Below are 23,985 nucleotides of genomic sequence, written 5' to 3'. Positions count from 1 at the left end.
TTGAATAAAATGTAATTAATCTATAGAGTCACAAGCTCTGTCCTTGCTATAGCCAACTAACAACTGCTATCCTTCTGGAGTTGTTATCCTATAGATTATTTTTTTGTTTTATTTATTTATACCCTGCCTTTTTCCCCAGTGGGGACCCAAAGTGGCTTACATCCTCCTCCTCTCCTCCACTTTATCATCCCAACAACCCTGTGAGGTAGGTTAGGCTGAGAGTGTATGAACACATGAAGCTGCCTTCTATTGAATCAGACCCTTGGCCATCAAAGTCAGTATTGTCTACTCAGACCAGCAGCGGCTCTCCAGGGTCTCAGGCAGGGGTCTTTTACATCACCTACTTGCCTAGTCCCTTTAAATGGAGATGCCGGGGATTGAACCTGGCCTAATGTCATCCATTGAGCTTCCATGGCAGGGATTTGAACCTGGGTCTCCCAGAGTCTAGCCCAACACTCTGACCACTACACCACACACTTTTGGCTTGAGAAAACAAGCATTCTTTTTGAAACTTGGTGGCCGTTGAGTACTATAAACACCTCTTCCCTCCCTCACCGCTGGTGATCTCCACCTGCTCCTTTTTTGTTGTCTAAAATGTGCAAAGCACAATGCTGGTATTTATATCTGTGTATGGGAACATTTTATTATGTTTAAAAATAGAACTTGCCAAAATGGAGAGGGAATATGTAGCATTTTTTTTTTAGTGGCATTAAGTCATTATGCTTCTTCTAAATTTATGATGCATACATTTTTGTAGATTGCTTCTTATGGGAGATCCCTCCCTAAGGAGGGACAATATTAGGAGAGATAGTGCAATTTGCTTCTTGCTTATAGGAAAAGCAATAGACAATAGAGGAACCGGTGGCAGACTTACGAGAAGGCTTTTGCTGGTATGGCCTCCGTTCCCCAGAGCGGAGAGCAGTTCTCTTCAAGGAGTTCCCCAAGAGAAACCAAGATAGAAGGGTTGCCAGCTCTGGATTGGGAAATTGCTAGAGATTTGGGAGTTGAGCCTTGAGGAAGGTGGGGTTTGGGGAGGGGAAGACTTCAGCAGGGTACAATACCATAGAGTCCACCCTCCAAAGCAGCCATTTTCTCCAGGAAAACTGATATCTGTCGTCTGGAGAGCAATTGTAATTCCAGGAGAATGCAGGGCTGCTTTGTGAGAGCTGCCTCATAAAAACTTGAATTGGCTTGATGTGGAAGCCTGAGTTCTCCAGAAATAGTAAAGGGAGAAATTACTCCTGTGATACTAATCTTTTACAAAACCTTGTGAATGGAGGGTCTCCCCTGGTATTCCATAGCAGCAAACCTGGCTATTGTGACTCAATAGGGAGGGAGACCCTTCTCAAGGGAGGCACGTTCTGGAGCTCAAGAACAAAAAGACTTAACTGTGCAGTGGTGTGAACCAGTGGGACCAGCTTTGGGTCCTTGGAATATCTTCAAAGATGTGTTTTTATTTCCTAGTGGTGAAAGCGGGGCTGGGAAGACGGTGGCTGCCAAATACATTATGAGCTACATCTCGAAAATATCAGGAGGAGGCCCCAAAGTGCAGGTGAGCTGAGAATGGGAAGTGGGGGCGGGGAGGAGAATATCGGGACAAAAACAGCCACCTGTGCACCACACACAAGATTTCTGGCTGTTTGTACGACTGGCTATTCCCAACTGATTTTCCCTTCTGTGTCACTTGGTTCAAATGTTCAGAGGATAACCTAAGCCTGAAGTGGGTTGACTATTAAAAGGAAGAGGCCCGAGTTAATAATTTGGGACATCATCACTTCCTTGTTCATCAAATGGGGTGACGATCACCTTCATCATCTTGGATGTGCCGAGACTGGGAGTTCTTTCTATCGGGCGGCTGCCTTAGTTACCCTGCTGCTCCCTGTAATTTATTTGGTTTACAGAACTCATGTCAATTATATCCTTTCTTCCTGTGCTGTGGGAGACGGTGATAACAGTCTACTCATCTGTGTCTGCATCAGTAGCCAAAAGGGGAACGAACCAACGGAAATGTGGTGTTTTTTTTTCCCATTTCTGGAATGGCTTTATTGAAACTACAGTTTCAGTTATGTTGGGAAAATTCTGTCTCAAGGACAAAGTTATAAGGCAGTCTAGGCATCCTTTAATTAATCTTTGGTTAATGTTTTCAGCATGTCAAGGACATCATTCTGCAGTCTAACCCCCTTTTGGAGGCCTTTGGAAATGCCAAGACAGTTCGGAACAACAACTCCAGCCGATTTGTAAGTCCTTCTTTCCAGTGACTTGCCTCACCATCTCAGATGTTAGGGGAGGGACGTAATAAGCATCATTATGCAAAAGGCTAAACATCCAAACACCATTGGACTGTTGGCAATCCTGACCTATAGGATAGCCGCTGCAGCATATTAAGCCTGAACAGGAGGGACACGTGGCCTCTGTGTGCGAGTGTGTGTGTGTTGAGGATAATTGTGGGGACAGTGCTGAATTTAACACATAGTTAAATTGTGGAACTCCCTGCCCCAAAATGTGGTGATGGCTGCCAACTAGAAAGGCTTTAAGAGGGGAGTGGGCATGTTAATGAAGGAAAGGGGTATTAATGGCTACTAGTTAAAAAGAATACTGGTCATGAGGCCTACCTATTCCCTCCAGGATCAGAGGAGCATGCCTATTATCTTGGGTGCTGTGGAACACAGGCAGGATGGTGCTGCTGCAGTCGTCTTATTTGGAGGCTTCCTAGAGGCACCTGGTTGGCCACTGTGTGAGCAGACTGCTGGACTTGATGGGCCTTGGTCTGATCCAGCAGGGCTTTTCTTATGTTCTTATGTTCTAACTTCCTGAATGCTAGCAAAAGACCGAGGAACACCCAAGTGACTGAGCCTTTGTTGTGGTGTGTTAAATGCCGTCAAGTCACTTCCAACTCATGGCGACCCTATGAATCACTGTCCTCCAAAATGTCCTATCATTAATAGCCCTGCTCAGGTCCTGCAAACTGAGGGTTGTGGCTTCTTTGATTGAGACCCATCTCATGTTGGGTCTTCCTCTTTTCCTGCTGTCTTCAACTTTTCCTAGCATGATTGTCTCTTCCAGTGACTCTTGTCTTCTCATAATGTGACCAAAAATACGATAGCCTCAGTTTAGCCATTTTAACTTCTAGGGTGGGTTCAGGCTTGATTTGATCCAGAACCCACTGATTTGTCTTTTTGGCGGCCCACAGTATCCATAAAACTATCCTCCAACACCACATTTCAAAGGAATCAATTTTCACACCCACACATAGTAATGAAGAGTAGTCTGGCATAAATCATCTTGATCTTTGTCGCCAGCAACACATCCTTACACTTAAGGCTCTTTTCTAGTTCCTCCTTGTGCACGTACAGGGAGCTGTTCCAATCAAGGATGTGATGGTGCTGTTGTTATCTCTAGTTTGGATATTCCTTTTTTTGCTTCTGCCCCATTATCATCTGTGGTCAAAGAGGTTTTACAACTTTTTGAAACACCACAAAATTTGGGACAGGAGTAAAAAGAAATGTAGGCACAGCATGGACAGCAGTAGCTCTGCCCTTCCACCTCCAACAAAAAGGGGGATTTATCTCTAGCCCTAGACCAGAGACATGGCCCAATGTGGAATACATTGTTCTTTGACAATCCATTTGGAACCCTGTGGCTCAATGGACAGTCAGCGAGGCTTTGTGTTGGAAGTTAATGCTTACTTAATCCACTGACAACATCCCTGTTTGTTTTAGGGGAAATACTTTGAAATCCAGTTTAGCCCAGGAGGGGAACCAGATGGGGGGAAAATTTCCAACTTCTTGCTGGAGAAGTCACGGGTGGTGATGAGAAATCCTGGAGAGCGCAGCTTCCACATTTTTTATCAGGTTAGTTCTTTGTTTATTTTTATCTGCTGGGTTTTTTTAAGATGCCAGTATATAGGGCAGGTCTTCTGTTGCTTTGTAGGGTTAGGGTTTCTCACGGAAATGATGAACACGATCCACTGGAATGTCTTCCTGCGTCAGCACCATTGAGGGAATGGAAGTTGCTCCCACTCCGTTTCAGTGAAAGTTGCACCGGAGAACATCTGAGTGGATTGTGGTCAAGCTGGGGCTAGAACCATGGGCTGCCTCTCCTGTCGCCTCAGACACACACCGCGCCACCTGTGACTGGATGAAGCCAACTTCATGAATGAAGCCGAGAGTTGAGGACATACACAAGCTGGTCTCCCTCATTCCCCTCCCTTCCCCTTTTCCCCTTCGCCCCTTTCATAGAATCATAGTTGGAAGGGACCACCAGGGTCATCTAGACCAACCCCCTGCACAAAGCAGGAAATTCACAACTACCTCCCCCACACACCCCCACTCCATGCCCAGATGGCCAAGATGCTCTCCCTCTCATGATCTGCTTAAGGTCATAGAATCAGCATTGCTGACAGATGGCCATCTAATCTCTTCTTTCTCTCTTCCTTGCTGGATCCTATCAATAAACATGATCCCCGACCATTTGTTTTTTGAGTCTCCCACTTTTATCCCCCTGAAACTTACATCTGACCGCAACATTGGAGGTGCCACGTCGCTATAGAAATGGAAGAAACAAATGATGAGTCTTAATTAGAAGTGACTGTTCTTTTTGTTGTTGGAAGCTGCCCTGAGCCCGGCTTCTGCCGGGGGTGGGCGGGGTATAAAGTGAATAAAAGAAAATAAACTTACAATAATGTTTCTTCTTTTCTTTCTGCAGTTGATTGAAGGTGCCTCCGGTGAGCAGAAAACCAGTCTTGGTATCACCAGTATGGACTATTATCACTACTTGAGTCTCTCTGGATCCTACAAAGTGGAAGACATTAATGACAAATCTGACTTTCAGGAAACTCTGGTAATTCTCCCCCCTCCAAAATAAATTCAGAATAACATTTCAGTCCGCCCTCTCTTCCTCCAAGGAGCTCATGGGCAGCCTCCTGGTTTTACTTCATTCCAAAGTATGTGAGAAGGAAAGATGTGTTCACTATGATGTGCAGATTCTTGAAAACTTCACTTGCACTCAGCAGGCCTCGTGACCCGCCAAGGATTCTTTCCACCCACAAATAGCAAAGGTTTGTGGGGCTCATTCTTAATAGGACCCTCAGGTTTGCTGGTTCCCATGCAAAACTAAAGCGGCCCCTGGAACATGTCCAGATCTCTTCTGTGGCCTCTCCTTGATTGGTCGAGGCATGGGCAAGTGGTCTGTCTGCCTGCCTGCCATGCTGGATCTTCGAAATGAGGAAGTCCAGGATACCCCCAGATCAGAGCTGGAAAACCTTCTGGCATATTGCACAAAAGGGGAATATGCAGGGGGCAGGAAATTGCCATGTCAACCTGTTAAAATGTAACCCAGTCAATGAGCTTTCACCTGGAGGCAATAAAACAGATTGGCCTGTAATATACACAAATGAAAGGAATTTTCTGTGTGTGGAAACCGGGGCTTTATTTCAGCTTCTCCTGACTGTGGGCAAGAGAGGCAGAAGGAAGAAGCAAGCTGTCCTTGGTTTCTTTAAATTTCATCTGTTCCCTCCCCCTCCCCCTTTCACACTGGGAAGGTGCCTGAACTCTGCTCATTGTTCATCCCTTGAGCCCCAGTTGGCTTGTGGAGTTCACCTTTCTCGCCAGAGGCGAGACCAAGAAGTCCCTTTTCCTGCTTTTGAACAGAAGCATATTGTTTCTGCGTGGCCTACGTGTTAACACGGCAGAGCTAGCCAAGGTATTTCTGGCAAAGTGGAGAGGCCTCTGGTCCAAGGAGCTTGCAGTGGGGGAGAATCTTGCTTTGTCTTTCCGACTTGCCTCTCAGTGTGTTCTGTTCAGTAATGGACCCTCCCCGCAAGTAAAATACCTTGGGTTCTACTCCCAGAGTGTCTGCAATATTTGTTTTGCATCTTTGCGTCAATGACTCCCCGTCTTCTTGCACTTTATGCTATGAGTTAACACCAATGGCAGGGTGTGTGAACACTAAGGGCTTGCTTTATTTTTAAAATTAATCTATTTAAAATTATATCCTGCCGTTCCTCTTTGTTCAAGGCAGCTTACAATAATAATTAAAATATTATTATTGGAAATTCTAAGAAGTGTTTTTGAGTACAGGAAAGTTTTAAAAGGGCTTTAAGAGGGGAGTGGACATATTCATGGAGGAAAGGGGTATTCATGGCTATTGGTTAGAATGGATACTAGTCATGCTGCATGCCTATTCTCCCTAGTATCAGAGGAGCATGCCTATTATTTTGGGTGCGGTGGAACACAGGCAGGATGGTGCTGCTGCAGTTGTCTTGTTTGTAGCTTCCTAGAGGCACCTGGTTGGCCACTGTGGGAACAGACTGCTGGACTTGATGGGCCTGGGTCTGATCCAGCAGGGCCTTTTTTATGTTCTTAAGGTTTGGTAGAACAAAGTTCTTGTTGTCTCCCCCCCCCCCTCCCTGGATAGCCCCCAGAAGCTCAAACACCTCAGCCTCACTTTGTTGCTTAGGAGAAAACAGTCAGAGTCCATAAACTTTGCCCAGCCATTTTGGGCTACAAGGTGCCCAAGATTTATGCCTTCTCTTGCTCCATCATTTGTTGAGCGTGTTGGGGGGTTTTTTTTGAGAGAGAGAAGCAGGCAGACACATACATCTGGAAATTGACTTGGCCTTTTAAAGCTTTTGTGCCTGTGGAAAAGCAAGGGTTGGGCCACAGGGATGGGGACTGTTTCTGACTCCTGCCCTAACCTTCCCTTTTCCTTGAGAAAGAGAAGGATCAGCAAAGCAAGCAACAAAAGTTGGATACCAGCCTATGTTGTTGCGTGTTCTTGGACTGTGTCATTTGAATACATACATGAACACACATGAAGCTCCCTTCTACAGAATCAGGCCCTTGGTCCATCAAGGTCAGTCTTGTATACTCAGACTGGCGGCTGCTCTCCAGGGTCTCCCGCAGGGGCCTTTCTCATCACCTACTGCCTGATCCTTTTTAACTGGAGATGCTGGGGACTTTCTGCATATCAAGCAGATGCTCTGACACTGAGCCACGGCCCCTCCCATTTGGGGATGAGGGTTCCATGGTGAAGCCTAAGAGGACTGCTGGGGAAAGCCTGGGGAGGGGAGTGGAAAGAGACGGCACCACATTAGCGGCTCAGAACACACCCAGTTCTGCTGGAGGGCTTTGGCTTCACCTGCCACTCTTCTTTTAACTTTCCCAGCACGCCATGAACGTGATCGGGATCTTCGCAGAGGAGAAGGCTTTGGTTCTGCAGATTGTGGCTGGCATCCTTCACTTGGGCAACATCAGCTTCAAAGAAGTTGGCAACTATGCTGCGGTGGAGAGCGAGGAGTGTAGGTAGCTCAGTGGAAAGCAAATGCGTCAGGCCCGGGAAGCATCAGTGAGGGCAAGATGCGCCTGGCATGGCTGCTGGTCCGTCTACCAGGCTCTGGCATGCTCTGCTTTCCTTCCATACTGGCTTTTCTCCACAGAGGAGAAACCTTTGAGAGGTTTCTTTAGTTTTTTCTAGCCAAGGCAATATTTGTAATGAGAGATGGACATAGAATCATAGAGTTGGAAGGGACCACCAGGGTCATCTAGTCCACCCCCTGTACAATGCAGGAATTTCACAACTACCTCCCCCCCCCCACACACACAGTGACTCCATACCCAGAAGATGGCCAAGGTTCTTGCCCTCCCTCTCATGAACTGCCTATGGTCATAGAATCAGCATTGCTGACAGATGGCCATCTAGCTTCTGCTTAAAAACCTCCAGGGAAGGAGAGCTTACCACCTCCCGAGGAAGCCTGTTCCACCAATGAACTGCTCTGTTAGAAAATCCTTCCTAATGTCTAGACGGAAACTCTTTTGATTTAATTTCTACCCGTTGGTTCTGGTCCGACCTTCTTGGGCAACAGAAAACAACTCGGCATCATCCTCTATATGACAGCCCCTCAAGTACTTGAAGATGGTTCTCATATCCCCTCTCAGTCTTCTCCTCTTCAGGCTAAACATACTCAGCTCCTTCAACCTTTCCTCATAGGACTTAGTATATCACGAAATGCTCCTTCACAAGCCTTACGTGCAGCACAAGAACGATGCTCTTACACTTGGAGCTGCTAATTTTGGTTCTCTCTCTCTCTCTCTCTCTCTCTCTCTCTCTCTCTCTCTCTCTCTCTCTCTCTCTCTCTCTCTCTCTCTCTCGGTAGTCTTGGCATTCCCAGCTTTCCTCCTGGGCATCAACCAGAGTCGACTGAAAGAGAAACTGACCAGCAGGCAGATGGACAGCAAGTGGGGCGGCAGATCGGAGTCCATTAACGTGACCCTCAATGTGGAGCAGGCATGTTATACCCGAGATGCCTTGGCCAAAGCCCTTCATGCCAGAGTCTTTGACTACCTGGTGGATGTAAGTGGTCCTTCAGGGTTTCTCCCCTTCCTCAGAAGGATGAGTAGAAAAGAGCAAGAGTCCAGTAGCACCTTAAAGACTAACAAAAATATTTTCTGGCAGGGTATGAGTTTTCGTGAGCCACAGCTCACTTCTTCAGAAGGATGAGTTAGTGATTAGCCTTCTGAACTACAGCAGGTAGTTGACTTGTGGAACTCACGGCTACAAGATATTTCCTTAGTGGTGATGGCCCTGGCTTAGATGGATTTAAAAGGGGTTTGGACAAATTTAAGGCAGAGAGATTTATTGTGAGCTATCAGCCATGCTAGCTGAATTGATCCTCTGGTCTGAAAGGCAGAGAGAAAAAGACGAGACTAAAGCCAGGAGAGAGCGGTGTTAGAGTTGCCCTCACAAAAGACAGTTCCTAGCTCCTTTTGTTAGACGCATATGGATGTGGATATTAACTGACCAAGCAACTGGTTGGGAGACTCTTGAGCCTGAGACTTCACAAGATGAGCTCCTGAAACTGCAGGAATGGTGGGTTTTCAGGCGTGGTTGCAAACATGCATCAGTTTCCCAAGCCAAAGTAGGTTTAGGACGTTGGATCAAACGGTTCCTTGTACATCTCTTTTCTCTGTCTGTTTACCAGTCGATTAATAAGGCGATGGAAAAGGATCATGAAGAATACAACATTGGTGTCCTGGACATCTATGGCTTTGAAATATTTCAGGTAATGTACAAGATGGGTAAGAACTGTTAGAAATGAGAATCATTTGAAATGCAACCGTTTGCAGAAGACAATACAAAATTCGGGATCTGCTTTAAGTAGCAGCAGAAAGAATGCTCTTGGCTGTTTATATTTGGTAATTAGCAGCGCGTTCCAGGCGGAAGTGCCCCGCATATTTTTTAAATTTCTTCAGTCACTGTGAAGCTGCACATGCCTGCTTCGCATTTCTTAAGAGCCCCTTTAACGCAACCTTTTGTATTTGCTCTGCTCTCCAATCGAAGAATTCACTGAAGGAACCATGAAAAATCACAGGCGTGGCTTAGCTATGCAAACGATCATTGCGAATGGCTATGTAAACGAAGGAGCAGGTGAGTGGGGAGGGTGGAATTTGTTTGACTTTCTCCCTCTTGCATCGGCACCGTGAATAAGCATTTTAAAGGTCGCATTTAAAAAAGCAGCTTTGAGCGAGCATCAAAATTGACTCTGCATAAATGGCTCTTAAGTGCATTTGGCCAAACGTGGGTGTTCTGTAAGCAGGAGTTCCCTCAACAAAAGCTGTGTTGGAACTGGATTTGGAGATTGCATGTTGCAGAACTCTCCAATGAGGTTCACAGCACGATTGTAAAACTCAGTTGCTGAAGTCACCAAAACAGATTGCAAAACCTGCCCAGGAAAAAGAGTCTGACCTATTTGGTAAAAAGGGCTAGAAGCCAATGTTTTGATGGGCCATTTTCTTTTCAGAAAAACGGGTTCGAACAGTTCTGCATCAACTTTGTCAACGAGAAGCTGCAGCAGATCTTTATTGAGCTGACGCTGAAGGCAGAGCAGGTAAAAACAAACGCCGGGGCTTGCTAGGCTGCTGCCCCTGGCTGTTCTTCTTTTCCGGGCAGGGTGGGCTCTCAGCTGTTGACAATAAAAAAGTTGCCTTGCAAAGCAAGATCTAGAAAGGGCCGTTGTGGTCGGCTAAGCCAAGGGGTAGAAGTAAACACAGGGCTGGGCTGCAGGCAAGCTCACCCTCCAATACAATGACCCAAGAGCGAGTCATGAGCCGGGAGTCATCAGCCTGTCATGTGACTTTCTTCCCTCCCTCCCCCCATGGATGCTGACTGGCGTCAGAAATAGAAAACCGCAGCCTGTTACGTTTGTGTTGGCACTGCAGTTTCAGTGGAAGAACTTGTGTTTTCTCCATTTCCTCCATGCCTTTCTTTTTGAAAGGGAAGGAAAAGGATTTTTATGTATGTTTTTGCCTCTAAGTGCTCCCCAAAACAGTATAGCCATGTCTCCTTCCTCTGTTGCAGGAAGAATATGTGCAAGAAGGAATTCGCTGGACACCCATTGATTATTTCAACAATAAAATTGTGTGTGATCTCATAGAGAACAAAGTGGTGAGCATGTCCTTCTGCATCAGACGTTTTAGACATCTGCTGTAGATTACCCAAGTCTCGACTTCATACGCACATGTTCCAGGTGTAATAGTTAAGTAAATTTTTGTGCAACTCTGTCAAATGAAGGAAAAGACAGTAAAAGTCCCATTTGTTGCATTAGTTTAGAGAACAAAAGGGAATAGCAATGAATGAATGCCAGTTGTTTCTCTGGTGGTTGGCAGTCTGGTTTAGAACATTTAGTGAGGTCCGAGGGAGAAAGAGTCAAATATTAAACTGACATAAACATTTTCCAATTATTAAAGCCAAACATATCTTGCAACCAAATGTAATTGTGATCATAGCCCTTTGCCCCCTGCCTTTTGGCTTGGGGGGCGTTATCATACAGCCCAGGTAGTGCCTTTTCTAGATAAAGCCCCTTGTAAGAGCCAGTCAAGAGCAAGAGGGAGTCAAGAGGCAAATGAGGTAAGGGAGTACTTTCTTTTTCCAGTTGTTTTTTACACATACACACAAGATGAAGTTGCAGTTGAAAAAGAAGAAAAAGAACAAGAGTTGGTTTTTATATGCCAACTTTCTCTCCCACCTAAGGAAGAATCAAACTGGCTTACAATCACCTTCCCTCCCCCTCCCCACAACAGACACCCTGTGAGGTAGGTGGGGGTGAGAGAGCTGTGACTAGCCCAAGGTCACCCAGCTGGCTTCATGTGTAGGAGGAGGGAAACAAATCCAGTTCACCAGATTAGCATCTGCCGCTCACGTGGAGAAGTGGGGAATCCAACCCAGTTCCCTAGATCAGAGTCCACCGCTCCCAACCACTGCTCTTAACCTCTACACCACTGGTGTGGTGTCACAGTATGGGCAACTGCAAACAGAAACAGTATAATCTTCATAGATTTGAGGAACGGGATTGTTAAATCTGCTCCAAGCTTCCAGCTTTGCCACCGTGCATTCATCGGATGTTTTATTACCAGGTGGTTTTGGATGGGAAACAGGAGGCTAGAACTGCTCCTCCAGTGATGGTTCTGTGCCCCAGGTGGAGGCAGAACATGCTTTGAGAGCAAAGGTCTTCAGGGAGCAGACAGTGGTGGCATGACTTGCAGAAGAAACCAGCCAATGGGCTGACTCTAAAAGATGTATTTTTGTCCCTGATCAACTGGGCAGAATTCTTCAGAGACTTGCCCCCAGGGAGTAATTTTGCAAAATGAAAATGCAATACCCAATGGCATTGAAGAGAGTCCTCCTAATTCAAGCTGCTCTGGGGTTATTATGCTCTGGCTTGGCAAGGAAATGGCACACCTGTCCAAACAGGTAAGCACTGCCAGATCCAAGAAGGGCAGCCGACCCACTGTGAAGAAACAAAGTCTTTTGTGTCCCGTTGTTAGCGTAAATGTGAACATGACGCTTCAGCTACCTCTGATGATTCTGTTTGATTCGAAAGCGAACTGAGCCTTCTACACAGGTCAGAAATATATTGACACTAAGGACAAAATAAAAAGGTTTGTTATGGATGATGTTTCCCCCCTGGTAGAGATGTGCACATATAATCTGCTGTTGTTTCTTTCTCCTCTGATTCTTTTTGCTTCCCCCACTTCAGAATCCACCGGGCATCATGAGCATTCTGGATGACGTATGCGCTACAATGCACGCCGTGGGCGAGGGAGCTGACCAGACCCTGCTGCAGAAACTACAGATGCAGATCGGGACTCATGAGCACTTCAACAGCTGGAATCAGGGCTTCATCATCCACCATTACGCGGGAAAGGTGCATTGCGGAATATCCCTTCTGAATGGAAAGCCTGATTAGGTTTCGGGCTGATCTCAGAGGCAGCCTCGAATCCAGCCCCACAGCCTCTGCTAGAAAAGCAGTCTTGGGGCTTCAAGCTCTTTTGTATTCGTTCTTCTTTGTAGGAGGAGGAATGGCCAGATTTGTATCCTTAGCAAGCTGAAATGGTTTACAAGCTTGACCCTGCCCACTTAAAACCTAAGTTTTGTGTCATAGATTTTGGGGCTGTCCGCATACTATCTGCATGCTGAAGCCCTGAAATAACTGCTTGGATTAGAGTAGCATCTTTGGAGGGAAAATTAATGAGTGGAGAAGCAACTGGGGGCGGGGGCTTGCCCCTTTCCCACCTGCCATTTCCCTGTTCCAAATTTTATTTTATGTAATTTATTTATACCCTGCCTTTCTCCCAATGGGGACCCAAAGTGGCGTACATCATTCTCCTCTCCTCCATTTTATCCTCACAACAACCCTGTGAGGTAGGTTAGCCTGAGAAACTGTGACTGGCCCAAGGTCATGCACTGAGCTTCCATGGCACATGTGAGGATTTGAGCCTGGCTCTCCCAGATTCTAGTCTGATAGTCCTTTCCATTCTGTGGCTCCCCCCACCCCCAGGTAGAAAAGCCATTGAGTGGGGCAGTTCGGAGTGAGGAAAAAGCAAAACTGCTTCTTCTGTGTGTGGCCCCCCTAAAACCACTTTGTTAAAGCAAACAATGGCCTTGGAAATATTGTCGAAGGCTTTCACGGTCAGAGTTCATTGGTTCTTGAAGGTTATCCGGGCTACGTGACCGTGGTCTTGGTATTTTCTTTCCTGACTGTTACTCCTCTGAAGATGCCTGCCACAGCTGCTGGCGAAACGTCAGGAAAGAAAATACCAAGACCACTGTCACACAGCCCGGATAACCTACAAGAACCAATGGCCTTGGAGCTTTTAATTTGTGTTTTTGCAGGTTAGCTGTCAGTTTTCAGTTCAAAACAGCTCCCCCGCCCTTGATGTAAGGGCAGTATTCTGTCTGCATGTCTAGCAACCACTCTCCTGCTCCTTTCCTCAGGTGTCCTACGACATGGATGGTTTCTGTGAGAGGAACCGGGATGTTCTGTTCATGGACTTGATCGAACTCATGCAAAGCAGTGAAATGTACGTAAGATGGGCTCTCTTGCACTTCAGGTGGCTCCAGGCACGAGACAGGTCCTATTTTCCCTTTGACTTACCCACACATGCCCATAGGTTGCACCTCCGGAGGGAAAGATTGCACACCTGCCTTGCTTCTGTTTTTGGGTGCCAAGAAACAGCAGAAAGGCTACACTCCAGGTCTCCCATCTATGGGGCTGTCTGAATTCAGAAACAGGAAAGGCACTCTGTACATGCTCTTCTACCACAACTTCAGTATCACTGTTGTGACATGTTCTAGGAATTGGCACTGGCACTGAAAGCAGGCTGAACCTTGGTTACAGTTAAGACCTGGAGGTCTTAGAAGGAACAGAATTCTGCTTCAGAATTCTAGAAGTAGGCTGAGCTACCATTTGATAAAGTGTTCTGAGCCATTAAAAAGCTTGTACAGTGCTATGCCAATTTACAGTTGGTCTGCTAAATATCACCTCATCTTCTTTCTAAGGACATGACAACACTTGTCTGTGTATAGAAGAGGCACCACATCAAAAACTATATTCCTACCCCACAATTTGGACATTCTTGCGTGCAGTCTCTTGATTCTCTGTACACACAATCTGCTTGGCTGGCGCACGGGTTGATCACCTGATAAGAAAAGAATGAAGTTATTTTCACACCATAAGCAGGAGATGCATAGTGAGATACAGTCCTTATTCTTTGGTGGGGGGGGGGGACAGGACTCTACCCTGAGTGGCCACCCACTTCTTTGTTATTATTCTCTTGCACGGCTCTTGCAGAATAACCTGCCATGCTCCTTGAGCCTACGCTCCTATGTCAGAATTCATAGTGGAAATAAGGACACCAAAAAGGGAAAGTATGCTCAGGAAAAGAAAACCAAGAGCAAGTCAGAAATGTGGGGGGGGGGCAGGAGGGACTGTACAGACAACTGCTGGGCTCTTGGATCCTGACCTCTGTTTTAATAAGGGCTGTAAAAAATGAACAAAGGTGAAACGAGTCTCTTCTTTCTTGAATAAGAAAATATTTTCAATATACTAATTTTCTAACAGTGAGAGCGGTTCCTCAGTGGAACAGGCTTCCTTGGGAGGTGGTGAGCTCTCCTTCCCTGGAGGTTTTTAAGAAGAGGCTAGATGGCCATCTGTCAGCAATGCTGATTCTATGAACCTTAGGCAGATCATGAGAGGGAGGCAATCTTGGCCATCTTCTGGGCATGGAGTATGGGTCACGTGTGTGTGTGCGGAGGGAAGGTAGTTTGGAATTTCCTGCATTGTGCAGGGGGTTGGACTAGATGACCCTGGTGGTCCCTTCCAACTCTATGATTCTAAACCTTTAACTATCATTCACAAGAGATCAGGATTTGGAAACAGAAAAATTCACTTCATGAAAGGATGAAAACGAAAGGGACAGTATGTGGAGCAAATCCTCCCACGGGAAGAGGTCTCCCGTTCCTAGCGGCCTCTCAGTTGCCGAGCAGGATAGTAGAACAAATGTAAAAACAAGTGTGGGTTGACAAGGAATGAGACCCGCGAGGGTTTGTCTGGTCCAGTTTCCTGGTTGGCACAGCAGCCAACCAGTTACTCCTGAGGTCCAACAAACAGGGCAGAGAGGCCGGACCTGACATTTTTATTGATCTTTCTACTACAGCCCCCAATATTTCTTTCAGTCTCAGCCAGTTCAGACCCCATCAGCATATATTTAGATGTTTTGTTCCAATGTGCATCACCTTAACACTTACCAAAACTGAACTTCATTTACCAAGTTGTTGCCCGCTCATCCAGTGCCTTTCTGCATTTCACTTCATGGCTGATGGAAACATGAGCAGGAAGAGACACATGCAGAGCCAGACAATTTAATGTATGTTGTTGAATCCGTCTGGTTTCTCTTGGTGCCAGAAATGCCTTTTCGTTCTCTGGCTGCATGCTGGCTGATGTATTTCTGATTCTTCTTCTTTCAGGCCTTTTATAAAGGCTCTCTTTCCAGAAAGCCTCCAAGCTGATAAAAAAGGCCGCCCTACGACTGCTGGCAGCAAAATTAAGGTGCGTTCTGTTTTGGTGAGGTCAATTGGGACTGCAGCCATAGGAGGGAGAGCTGGACCCTCAGGGATGTTTCAGGCCCAATCCTTGAACTGTTGGGTTTCCCTAAAATGAACAACAAAACTATGCCTCTAACCTCCTTGGCTCATGGCAATACAAGCAAAATCCTGCAGCTAGGATCCTGCAGGATGACTTGGTCGGGAATCCCTGCAGGTTTGCAGTGCCAGGATTTTGGTCTTGTCGCTTCTCATATATGGGATACAACTCTTAAGTTTGCTGTTTGCCTCCCACACCAGCTCCAAGCCGCTCCTTTTCAACTGTCAGCCAAACTGAGCACCTGTAGGGTGGAATTCTGGATCACCTGTTGATCCCTGTGGGAAACCTGTATATGTAACCACTACTTTGGAGCACAGCCAAAGCTTCTAGGAGACAGCTGCTGTTTGCTGCAAATTGGAGAGCCTTCCTTTCTCAGACGGGGGTCAGAAAACAGTTTGCCATGCATCAGCATTATGAAGTTCTTGTGAGATAGGCTGTGCGTACTAAACAAACTGAGTGAAATGACTTTCTAATTAAAAAGGGGGGGAGGAAGAGCAGATTTTTGCAAGGGGGGGTTCTCAAGAAGTGGCTGTGTAGAAACTTGCTTATATTGGCTGGTATATCCTCATATGCCTGATTTTGCAGAAACAAGCAAACGACCTCGTGGGCACCCTGATGAAATGCACTCCTCATTATATCCGCTGCATCAAGCCGAATGAAACAAAAAAGCCTCGAGACTGGGAAGAGAGCAGGTACAAATAAGCTTCAATTTTATTTTGAAAACCCCCATCTTCACATTATGCCACTTTTCCAGATGTCCAGATGACTGTTTGCAGGACTTTTCCCAGCTGAGTGTGTTTGCATGTTCTCTTAGGACAGGATGTGTTGCCCAGTTGTGTGTGTGTGGTTTCTTTCTGAATCGAGACATTCTTTTTGCATGGCTCACTGGAAGAGATGGGGCGAGGGAGCTGTTTTCCAGTGGCGGCATCCCATGCTGCACTGGAAGCCCTGCCCTCTAGTTATTTTAAGTTTTCAAACTGCCATGTATTGCAAGCCTTTTCTCCCAACAGTACAAGTTGTCCTGGCCTCCGTCCGCTAGCTCCTTGAAAAACAGTGCACAATTTTTAAACGTTCTGCATCCAGATATTTCTTACTTCCAAAGCCGCCTGGTGGAGCAGCAGTAACAAGAGACAGTTGTCCAACCTCTCTTTTCCTGTTTATAGATTTTTCTCCTGGTCACATCTGGAATAATGCAGTGGTGGTGTTGGTGGGGAAACTATATTATTCTTTTTATTCTTCCTGCTTCGTCAGTATCAGTTGGTGTCAAACTAGGCAGAACTTTTGTCTGAGAAAAGGCAATTTGTGTGTGTGGGGGGGAGACTCCTTTTCTTTACAGGTCAGCATCTGAGAATTAGGCAAATGGAAGCTCAGGTCTGTTTAATTTCAGCAGGAGTTCTGACCAGAGCTGCTTCTCTTGTTTGACATAAGAGCCTGGCAGAATGACTGGCCTGGTCTTTGCTGCAAGCCAGATGTGATACATTCTTAAAGCAATTTATTCTCTGAAGAGAACCTTTAAAAAAAGGTTTGATGCTGACTTAGTCGTGACCAGAATTTTTAAAGCTAAAGAAATGTCAGGAGTCTTATTTAAAACATCTATCGGCTGCCTTTCTTATGAAGCTCAAGGCAGCTTACAACATAGACCCATATACATAAAAACACAATTTAAAATCACAATTCAGGACTGCTAATAAACTTAACCAAATGTGGTCCTAAATAAAACTGTCTTCAACTGCCTCCTAAAGAACATCAGGGTTTTTTTCCCCCTAGGGTGGGAGGGCTGAAATGTAACATTTTATACAAGGGTCAAGGAAGATTTTTTTATTTCCTAGAGATGCTCTTCCTGGAATTGGTTATCTTATAAGATGCTCCTTTCCATAATCAATCTGATTTTATTCAGCAAAATAGCTCCAATGTATTATTGCCACTTGGTAGACGCCTGCATCTCTTGTCCTTACAAATATTGCAAGATGCAGTGTGCTCTTCAATGAGCCTCTACTGTTGCACTCTCAAGAGTTCTAGATCTGATGAGCCTTATCTTTCCTCGGGGACAGCACAGGACCAGAGCTGGCAGATATTATGACAGCTGTATCAACCAGCATACTTCAATAGCCAACTAGACTTAAACTATATCCCTAAAATGGGGCGGGGCTGTTGCTCAGTGGTCAGACACCAACTTTGCATTGAGAAGGCCCCAGGTTCAATCCCTGGCATCTCCAGTTAAAAGGATCAGGAGATAGGTGAAACCCCGGAGTCATTGCCTGTCCAGAGACATGGCTAACCTTGGTGGACCAGTGGTCTGATCCAGAATAAGGCAGCTTCATGTGTTCACATGGAAAATTTTCCTGCTACTCACTTAGGTTTGCTTTGCTGTCAATTAAAACTGTTGCTTTTTGCCTTCTCTTTAGTGCATCTAGTGACCAGTCCTTCCCCTCCTTCTACCCTATTTGGATACTTTGAGAGTGGCCCTTGTCCCCCAGCTCCTTGGCTTGCCCCCATTCCAAACCTCACCTAAACATTCTTAATTTCCAACAGGGTGAAACACCAAGTGGAGTATCTTGGGCTCAAGGAGAACATTCGAGTACGGCGAGCAGGTTATGCCTATAGGCGAGTGTTCAAAAAATTCCTGCAGAGGTAACCGTATTTCAAGTGTTGCTTCCTTCCTTTACGTAGTTATCAAGTGGGGTGGCAAAATCATGAAGGCCCCGAAAATGTCTTCAGGCTTTTCTCTCTGGGATAAGGCTAACCGAAGCCAAAAGAGGTGCAGATGTGTTTAAATCAGTGTTCTTGCTTTCTTGTTAGCCAAACAGAGAGAGTAAGTTGGTTCTTGTAGGTTATCCGGGCTGTGTAACCGTGGTCTTGGAATTTTCTTTCCTGACGTTTCGCCAGCAACTGTGGCAGGCATATTCAGAGTAGTAACACTGAACCTTCACCACTGAACCTTCAGTGTTACTACTCTGAAGATGCCTGCCACAGTTGCTGGCGAAACGTCAGGAAAGAAAATTCCAAGACCATGGTTACACAGCCCGGATAACCTACAAGAACCAATGAACTCTGACCGTGAAAGCCTTCGACAATATTTAGAGAGAGTAAGTTTTAAGAGCGGCCGCGGTGGGTTTAGTTCCTCAACTCCAGCCTGTGTTACATATTCCAGCAGGTCCAACACTGGATCAGCACTCTCACTTTTTCCCATGCACAGGAGCTGGGCCTGCCCACTGAATTTTGGTGGATTTTGTTAAGAACATGTACATTTAAAAAAAAACACCATCCATCTCCTTACACTTCTCTGGGGACTGCAGGTGCTTATTGCATCTACTTTTAAAAATGCATTTCAAACTGGCTGTATTTGGAGGGGGGGGGGAACCAATTTGGCAAATTCCTAAGGCACAATTGTACTGAATACAGTGAGGGTGTATCTGGGCCTGTACTGCCGGTCTAAAAACTTCACATCTGCCATCTCCCCTCCCTTGTATGTGCAGAACCCTACAAGCTAGAAGGCCAAATCCTCAAGCTCCGTGCATGTGCCGTCTGCTTTCAGCATTCTTCTCAAGGATAACTGGCTGATTTCCTTCTGTTTTGTCTGCACACTGGAATTCCTCTTGTCCTATAATTCCAGCAGGACTCCTCCCTTGCAGTCCCTAGGAAGGATGGAAGGCAGTGCATTTAATAAAGAAGCTTCAGGCAACTGTTGGGAGGAAAGAAGAGCTAAATGCCATCCTCTCCCAGAATTGTAATGTCATTCTCCCTGGGATGCTTGACGCTGTTAGCAAACTGCTCAGCTCAAAGACCCCACTCTCCAGACTGTCTGCGGTGGTGGAAAGTGCTATCAAGTCACAGCCAACTTAAGGCGACCCCATAGGGGTTTCAAGGCAACAGAAAAAAAGAGGTGGCTTACCATTGCCTGCCTCGGCGTAGCAATCCTAGACTTCCTTGGTGGTCTCCTGTTCAAATACTAACCAGGGCTGACTCTGCTTAATATCCGAGATCCAACGAGATCTGGCTAGCCTGGGTCATCCAGGTCAGGGCCAAGGTAATTAAGGCATAACTAATCAGCGTTAAGTGATCCCCAGAATGAGATCTTGCTTAAGGAAAGATGGTCCTTGCTGGATCAGGTTAGGTTCTGCCTTCCTTAGTGTTCAATCCCAAGCATCTCAAGTCCTGTAAAAGACCCTCCTTTACCTGAGATTCTGGAGAGCTGCTGCCAGCTGGAGCAGGTAATACTGAGCTGAGTGGAACAATGTGTTCAGCTTTGCATATGGCAGCTTCCTGTATCCCTAAGAAAGAACTGGGACCAGTTAACTAAGAATGGGAGGCATTCCTTTGCTGGAGGTCTTCGAGTAGAAGGTTGTGGGGGATGCTCTAGGTTTGGTTTTCCTGCACAGACCAGAGGGTTGAGCAAGGGCTCCCAAGGAGCCCCTTTCAACTCTAGCTTTACAACAATGTTCACACCTGGAGTACTTTAAAAAAATACAATTCTTGTTAGCTTGAGGAATTTTTGGCCCTTCCACTTTAGTTATTCCCTGTAGATGGTGCTTGCTTGGTTACAGAGCCAGGGAATTTCCCATCAGCTCCTCATTCGTAAGTACTGCAGTTCACAAGGATGAAATTCTCTGTGCCAGGATCTCATCTCTGTTCTGCTGGTATGGGACGCCTGAAGTCTTAGTGGGCTGTTTTCCTCCCTCTTCCAAGGTACGCCATCCTGACGAAAGCGACCTGGCCTTCCTGGAAAGGTGATGAGAAACAAGGGGTTCTCCATTTGCTCCACTCGGTCAACATGGATCCTGACCAGTACCAGCTGGGGAGGACAAAAATCTTCATCAAAGCACCAGAGTCTGTAAGTACAACAGCAAAGCCTCACCTCTTGGAGTATGCTCTCCAAAGACTGACTTGGTTGAAGAGCTAGAATTGAGTCCAGTAGCACCAACAAGATTTTGGGGGCCAACAAGATTTTTGGGGAATAAGCTTTCGAGACTCAAAGCTTCCTTTGTCTGATCTTGTTGGTCTTTAAGGTGCTTCTGGACTCGGTTCGAGCTCTTCAACTACAGACCAGCGTGGCTACCTTCTGAAAGTGACTTGGTGGAGTTTGCCAGCACTTCCACTCGCTTGATCTGAAGCACACTGGGAGGAACAGAGGGTCTTCTGGTAGGGCAGCATGTGTGCTAATCCAGTGGCCTGGCAGGTAGACCAAGAAGGTGGAGATCACCATCAGTTCTTGGGCAAGCAGCTCTCTTCCTCAGCTCCCTAGCTGTGAAATGATACTGCTGACCTGCAACTCCTCCTGAGTGTATCCTATGTGCAGCATCTATCATTCGTTCCATAACAACACAAGGTCAGTTAAAGGTGTTATTATCCTGCTTTACAGACTAGCAGCTGAGGCTGAGAGGGTGGCTTCTGTAAGGCCTCCCAGTACGTTTCTGGCTGAGCTGAGAGCTGAACCAGCGTCTTCAGGTCAGAGCTCATGCATTTAACCCTTGTGCTTAATCAACTGCATGGAAGTAACAGAGGCCCACCTCACAGGGTTGATTCAGAGAATTAAGGAGGCAAGGACTGCAAATCACTTTGGTCCCTCTTTAGATAACCAGCTGTCTGTTCTGCATCAATCTGAGGCTCAAACTAAATGTTGGTGGTGGTGGAAAGTGCCATGAAGTCTCAGCCAACTTAAGGCGATCCCATAGGGTTTTCGAGGCAAGAGAAGAAAAAAGGTGGTCTGCCAATGCCTGCCTCTGTGCAGTGGCCCTAAACTTCCTTGGTGGTCTTCCTTACAAATACTAATGAAGACCAACCCTGCTTACCTTCCAAGATCTGATGAGCTTGGGCTAGTCTGGGCAATCAAGGTCAGGGCATGTTATTAACATAATGAGTCAGGTCTGGGTTGGAAATAATACCCCTCCCAGCCATTTGGGCTTCGGGAAAGCAGCATAGGAGGGAGGTAGAAGCCCCCCTCCCTTCATGCCGAGTCCTCAACAGAATCAGGCCCCTGCGGTTATTTAAAAGACAGTTTTCTGCACTCCTGTGGGAGTATGGGGAACGTGAGTTGCATCTGGGAACCCTGATCCCGACTCATTAGACATCATAATGTCTACTTGGAGCATCTCTCAGGGCTTTCCCCCAGAGAATCCTGATAATTGTAGCCTGATGAAGGTGCTGAGAAATCTCCACTGGAAATCTGTAGCTCCCTCATACAGTACAGTTCCAGGGTTTCCTGGAAAGAGGGAATGAATGTTAAGCAATGTAAGTTTGTATTGGGCAAGTTATTTAAGGTCCAGTCTCAATGCAGCCCTCTCTGCAGATCAGGAGCCAGCCTTAGAAATATGTCTTCCTCCTTCCCCAATTGGGGTGGGAGCTCAGATTCCTGCAGCTAGTCCCAGTTGGCATCTGTGCTGCATCTGTGGTAGATCAAAGTGTTTTGTAATATTAATTGCTTCTTTTGATTGGGAGGGCTAAGAGTGCAGTGTGAAAGATTAGTTTTCATGACCTCTCTTTTGCTTTTATTTCTTTTCACAGCTTTTCTTGTAATCATTAAGATTTGTTTGTTTGTTTTGGAAGGAAGGGCTGGGGTGTTTTTTTGCCTTTAATTGGATCAGACTGGGTTGCTGTGCTTTGATAGAGACACTGCAATTAGCGTGACTGTTGGGAGGAAACTGCACCAGCAATGTTGCTGGGAGCGACTGGTTTGTTCTGCCACTCCCTCCCTCAGCTAAGGAAAGGGGAGGCGCGCTCATTAATTTGTGAAGAGGGAGTGGGCTGGAAACAGTCATCCTCTCACATCTTGCTGGCAAATTCCGGAGGGAAAGCTGTGTTAAATCTGGTAGTACAGAAAAAGCCTTGTGGCACCTTGAAGACAAACATAGTCGATATGGCGTAACTTCCTTGGACTGGAGCTTGCTTTGCACATCTGCTGGAGTGCCCTCTAAGCCATGCTGAACTTCTGCTCCTGAGCATTTAGCCACTGCTTTAATCAAGCTGATGACATTTTGCATCATACCTCTGCATCCTGAGTCCCTTCTCTGCAACACCCCTCTCATCTTTTATCTGGGATATAAGGACTCAGGGATCTCCAATTCTGACTTGTATCTGACAAAGGGAGCTTTGACTCTCGAAAGTTTATACCCCAGAAACCTTGTTGGTCTCTAAGGTGAAATTAGGGGAGGGACTGTGGCTCAGTGGTAGAGCATCTTCTTGGCATGCAGAAAGTCCCAGGTTCAATCCCCGGCATCTCCAGTTAAAGGAACTAGGCAAGTGGGTGATGTGAAAAGACCTCTGCCTGAGACCCTGGAGAGCTGCTGCTGGTCTACGTAGGCAATACTGACTGTGATGGACCAAGGGTCTGAGTCAGTAGAAGGCAGCTACATGTGTTCAAGGTGCTACAGGAGTTGCATCTAGCTGTTCTACTGCAGACCAACACAGCTACCTCTGACACGCTAAGCCATAATGATGTAACTTCTAATTTACTTATTTTTTTTATTTAAAGAACTTCTGCCCTGTGTTTGTACTTTATAAGTCTTCAAGGTAGCCATATAAATAGAAAACCTTGCAATAAAATAAAAATCAAGTAAGGAGAAGAGCTGACAAACTCAACCAAGTCAATTAGAACATGGAACAGATGCTGTGATCCTCAGTCAGCTGTAATCGATCTTTCTGTCTCTCTTCCAGTTTGAAAGCAGATGTGAAACTAGTAAGATGGGCAAGATCTATTTGAACTTTCAGAGGAGCTGTCTTTTATTCAGGAAGTCCAAAAATATCCTCCTTTTAATCACTTGCTGTTTGATCAGAGGCATTTTTTTCCTGAAGGAAGGTGAGCCTCAGCAATTGTCTGTGGGACTTCCTGAGCAAAACCCTTATTCTCCAAATTTGGCATTGTCTGCGTTTGTGCTGGAACAACTACTTTCCAGAACATTCCATTAGGGTTGGCCAAAAAAAGGAAATCCAGACGGTGCCTCCCTATGCACGCTGGTTAATATGGGGCATAATCCACCCAGACATTCTCCCGTGCAAACCACACTGAAATGAATGTGAATTGCAAAAGATTGTGCCCCGTGCTCGGTTTCCTTCACCTATACCTTAACAATGTCCAACATCTGCCTTGACCTCGGGGCAGAGTTGCCTTTGTGTTCTTGCATCTCCTCTGGAGAGTGTTCCCTCTTCCGGTTATGGTGAACAACTGGAGGAAGGGAATTCCGTAACTGGGGGACAGTTCCTCAGATCACCTTTTCTGCCTGTGTGGTCCAAAGAAGGCTGGCATGAGTGGGCGACCACAGCGAGACTTAGTCATATCGCCTTCCTCTGATTCATGCTGTGATTTTGGTTCTGTAATTTGGGGCATGACAGTAATCTTTAAGAAGGTGCTCTCTGTTGACTCAGTGGTGGCCTCCGTTCAAAGTCCACTGGAGAAGCTCCCCAGTTGGCAGTTGCCAACAGTAAGACTGGCAAGAGAAAAGGCAGGAACCAGGTACTCGTCCATCATGCCTCAATCCAGGCCTGCCAGAAAACATCCCCACTCAGCACCTTTTACA

The 23,985-nt window shown here is 46.2% G+C and overlaps 1 protein-coding gene across 1 annotated transcript in view; it reads left to right on the top strand.

Moving 5' to 3' along the window:
* MYO1E (myosin IE) overlaps positions 1–23,985 on the top strand; it is a 58,743-nt gene that overhangs the window by 27,858 nt on the left and 6,900 nt on the right. Inside the window, exons 5-19 of the mRNA XM_056865840.1 lie at positions 1,465–1,552; positions 2,148–2,237; positions 3,720–3,851; positions 4,705–4,839; positions 7,165–7,297; positions 8,153–8,349; positions 8,978–9,058; positions 9,797–9,883; positions 10,354–10,440; positions 12,032–12,199; positions 13,270–13,355; positions 15,301–15,382; positions 16,061–16,167; positions 18,008–18,106; positions 20,162–20,306. Coding sequence (XP_056721818.1) covers positions 1,465–1,552; positions 2,148–2,237; positions 3,720–3,851; positions 4,705–4,839; positions 7,165–7,297; positions 8,153–8,349; positions 8,978–9,058; positions 9,797–9,883; positions 10,354–10,440; positions 12,032–12,199; positions 13,270–13,355; positions 15,301–15,382; positions 16,061–16,167; positions 18,008–18,106; positions 20,162–20,306 — 1,717 coding nt within the window. The remainder of the gene's footprint in view (positions 1–1,464; positions 1,553–2,147; positions 2,238–3,719; positions 3,852–4,704; positions 4,840–7,164; positions 7,298–8,152; positions 8,350–8,977; positions 9,059–9,796; positions 9,884–10,353; positions 10,441–12,031; positions 12,200–13,269; positions 13,356–15,300; positions 15,383–16,060; positions 16,168–18,007; positions 18,107–20,161; positions 20,307–23,985) is intronic.

This window comes from Euleptes europaea, chromosome 20, assembly GCF_029931775.1.
Source record: "Euleptes europaea isolate rEulEur1 chromosome 20, rEulEur1.hap1, whole genome shotgun sequence".
Taxonomy (NCBI): Eukaryota; Metazoa; Chordata; class Lepidosauria; order Squamata; family Sphaerodactylidae; genus Euleptes; species Euleptes europaea.
Note: the sequence above shows the minus strand (reverse complement) of the source record. Positions and strands in the feature narration are given on the sequence as shown.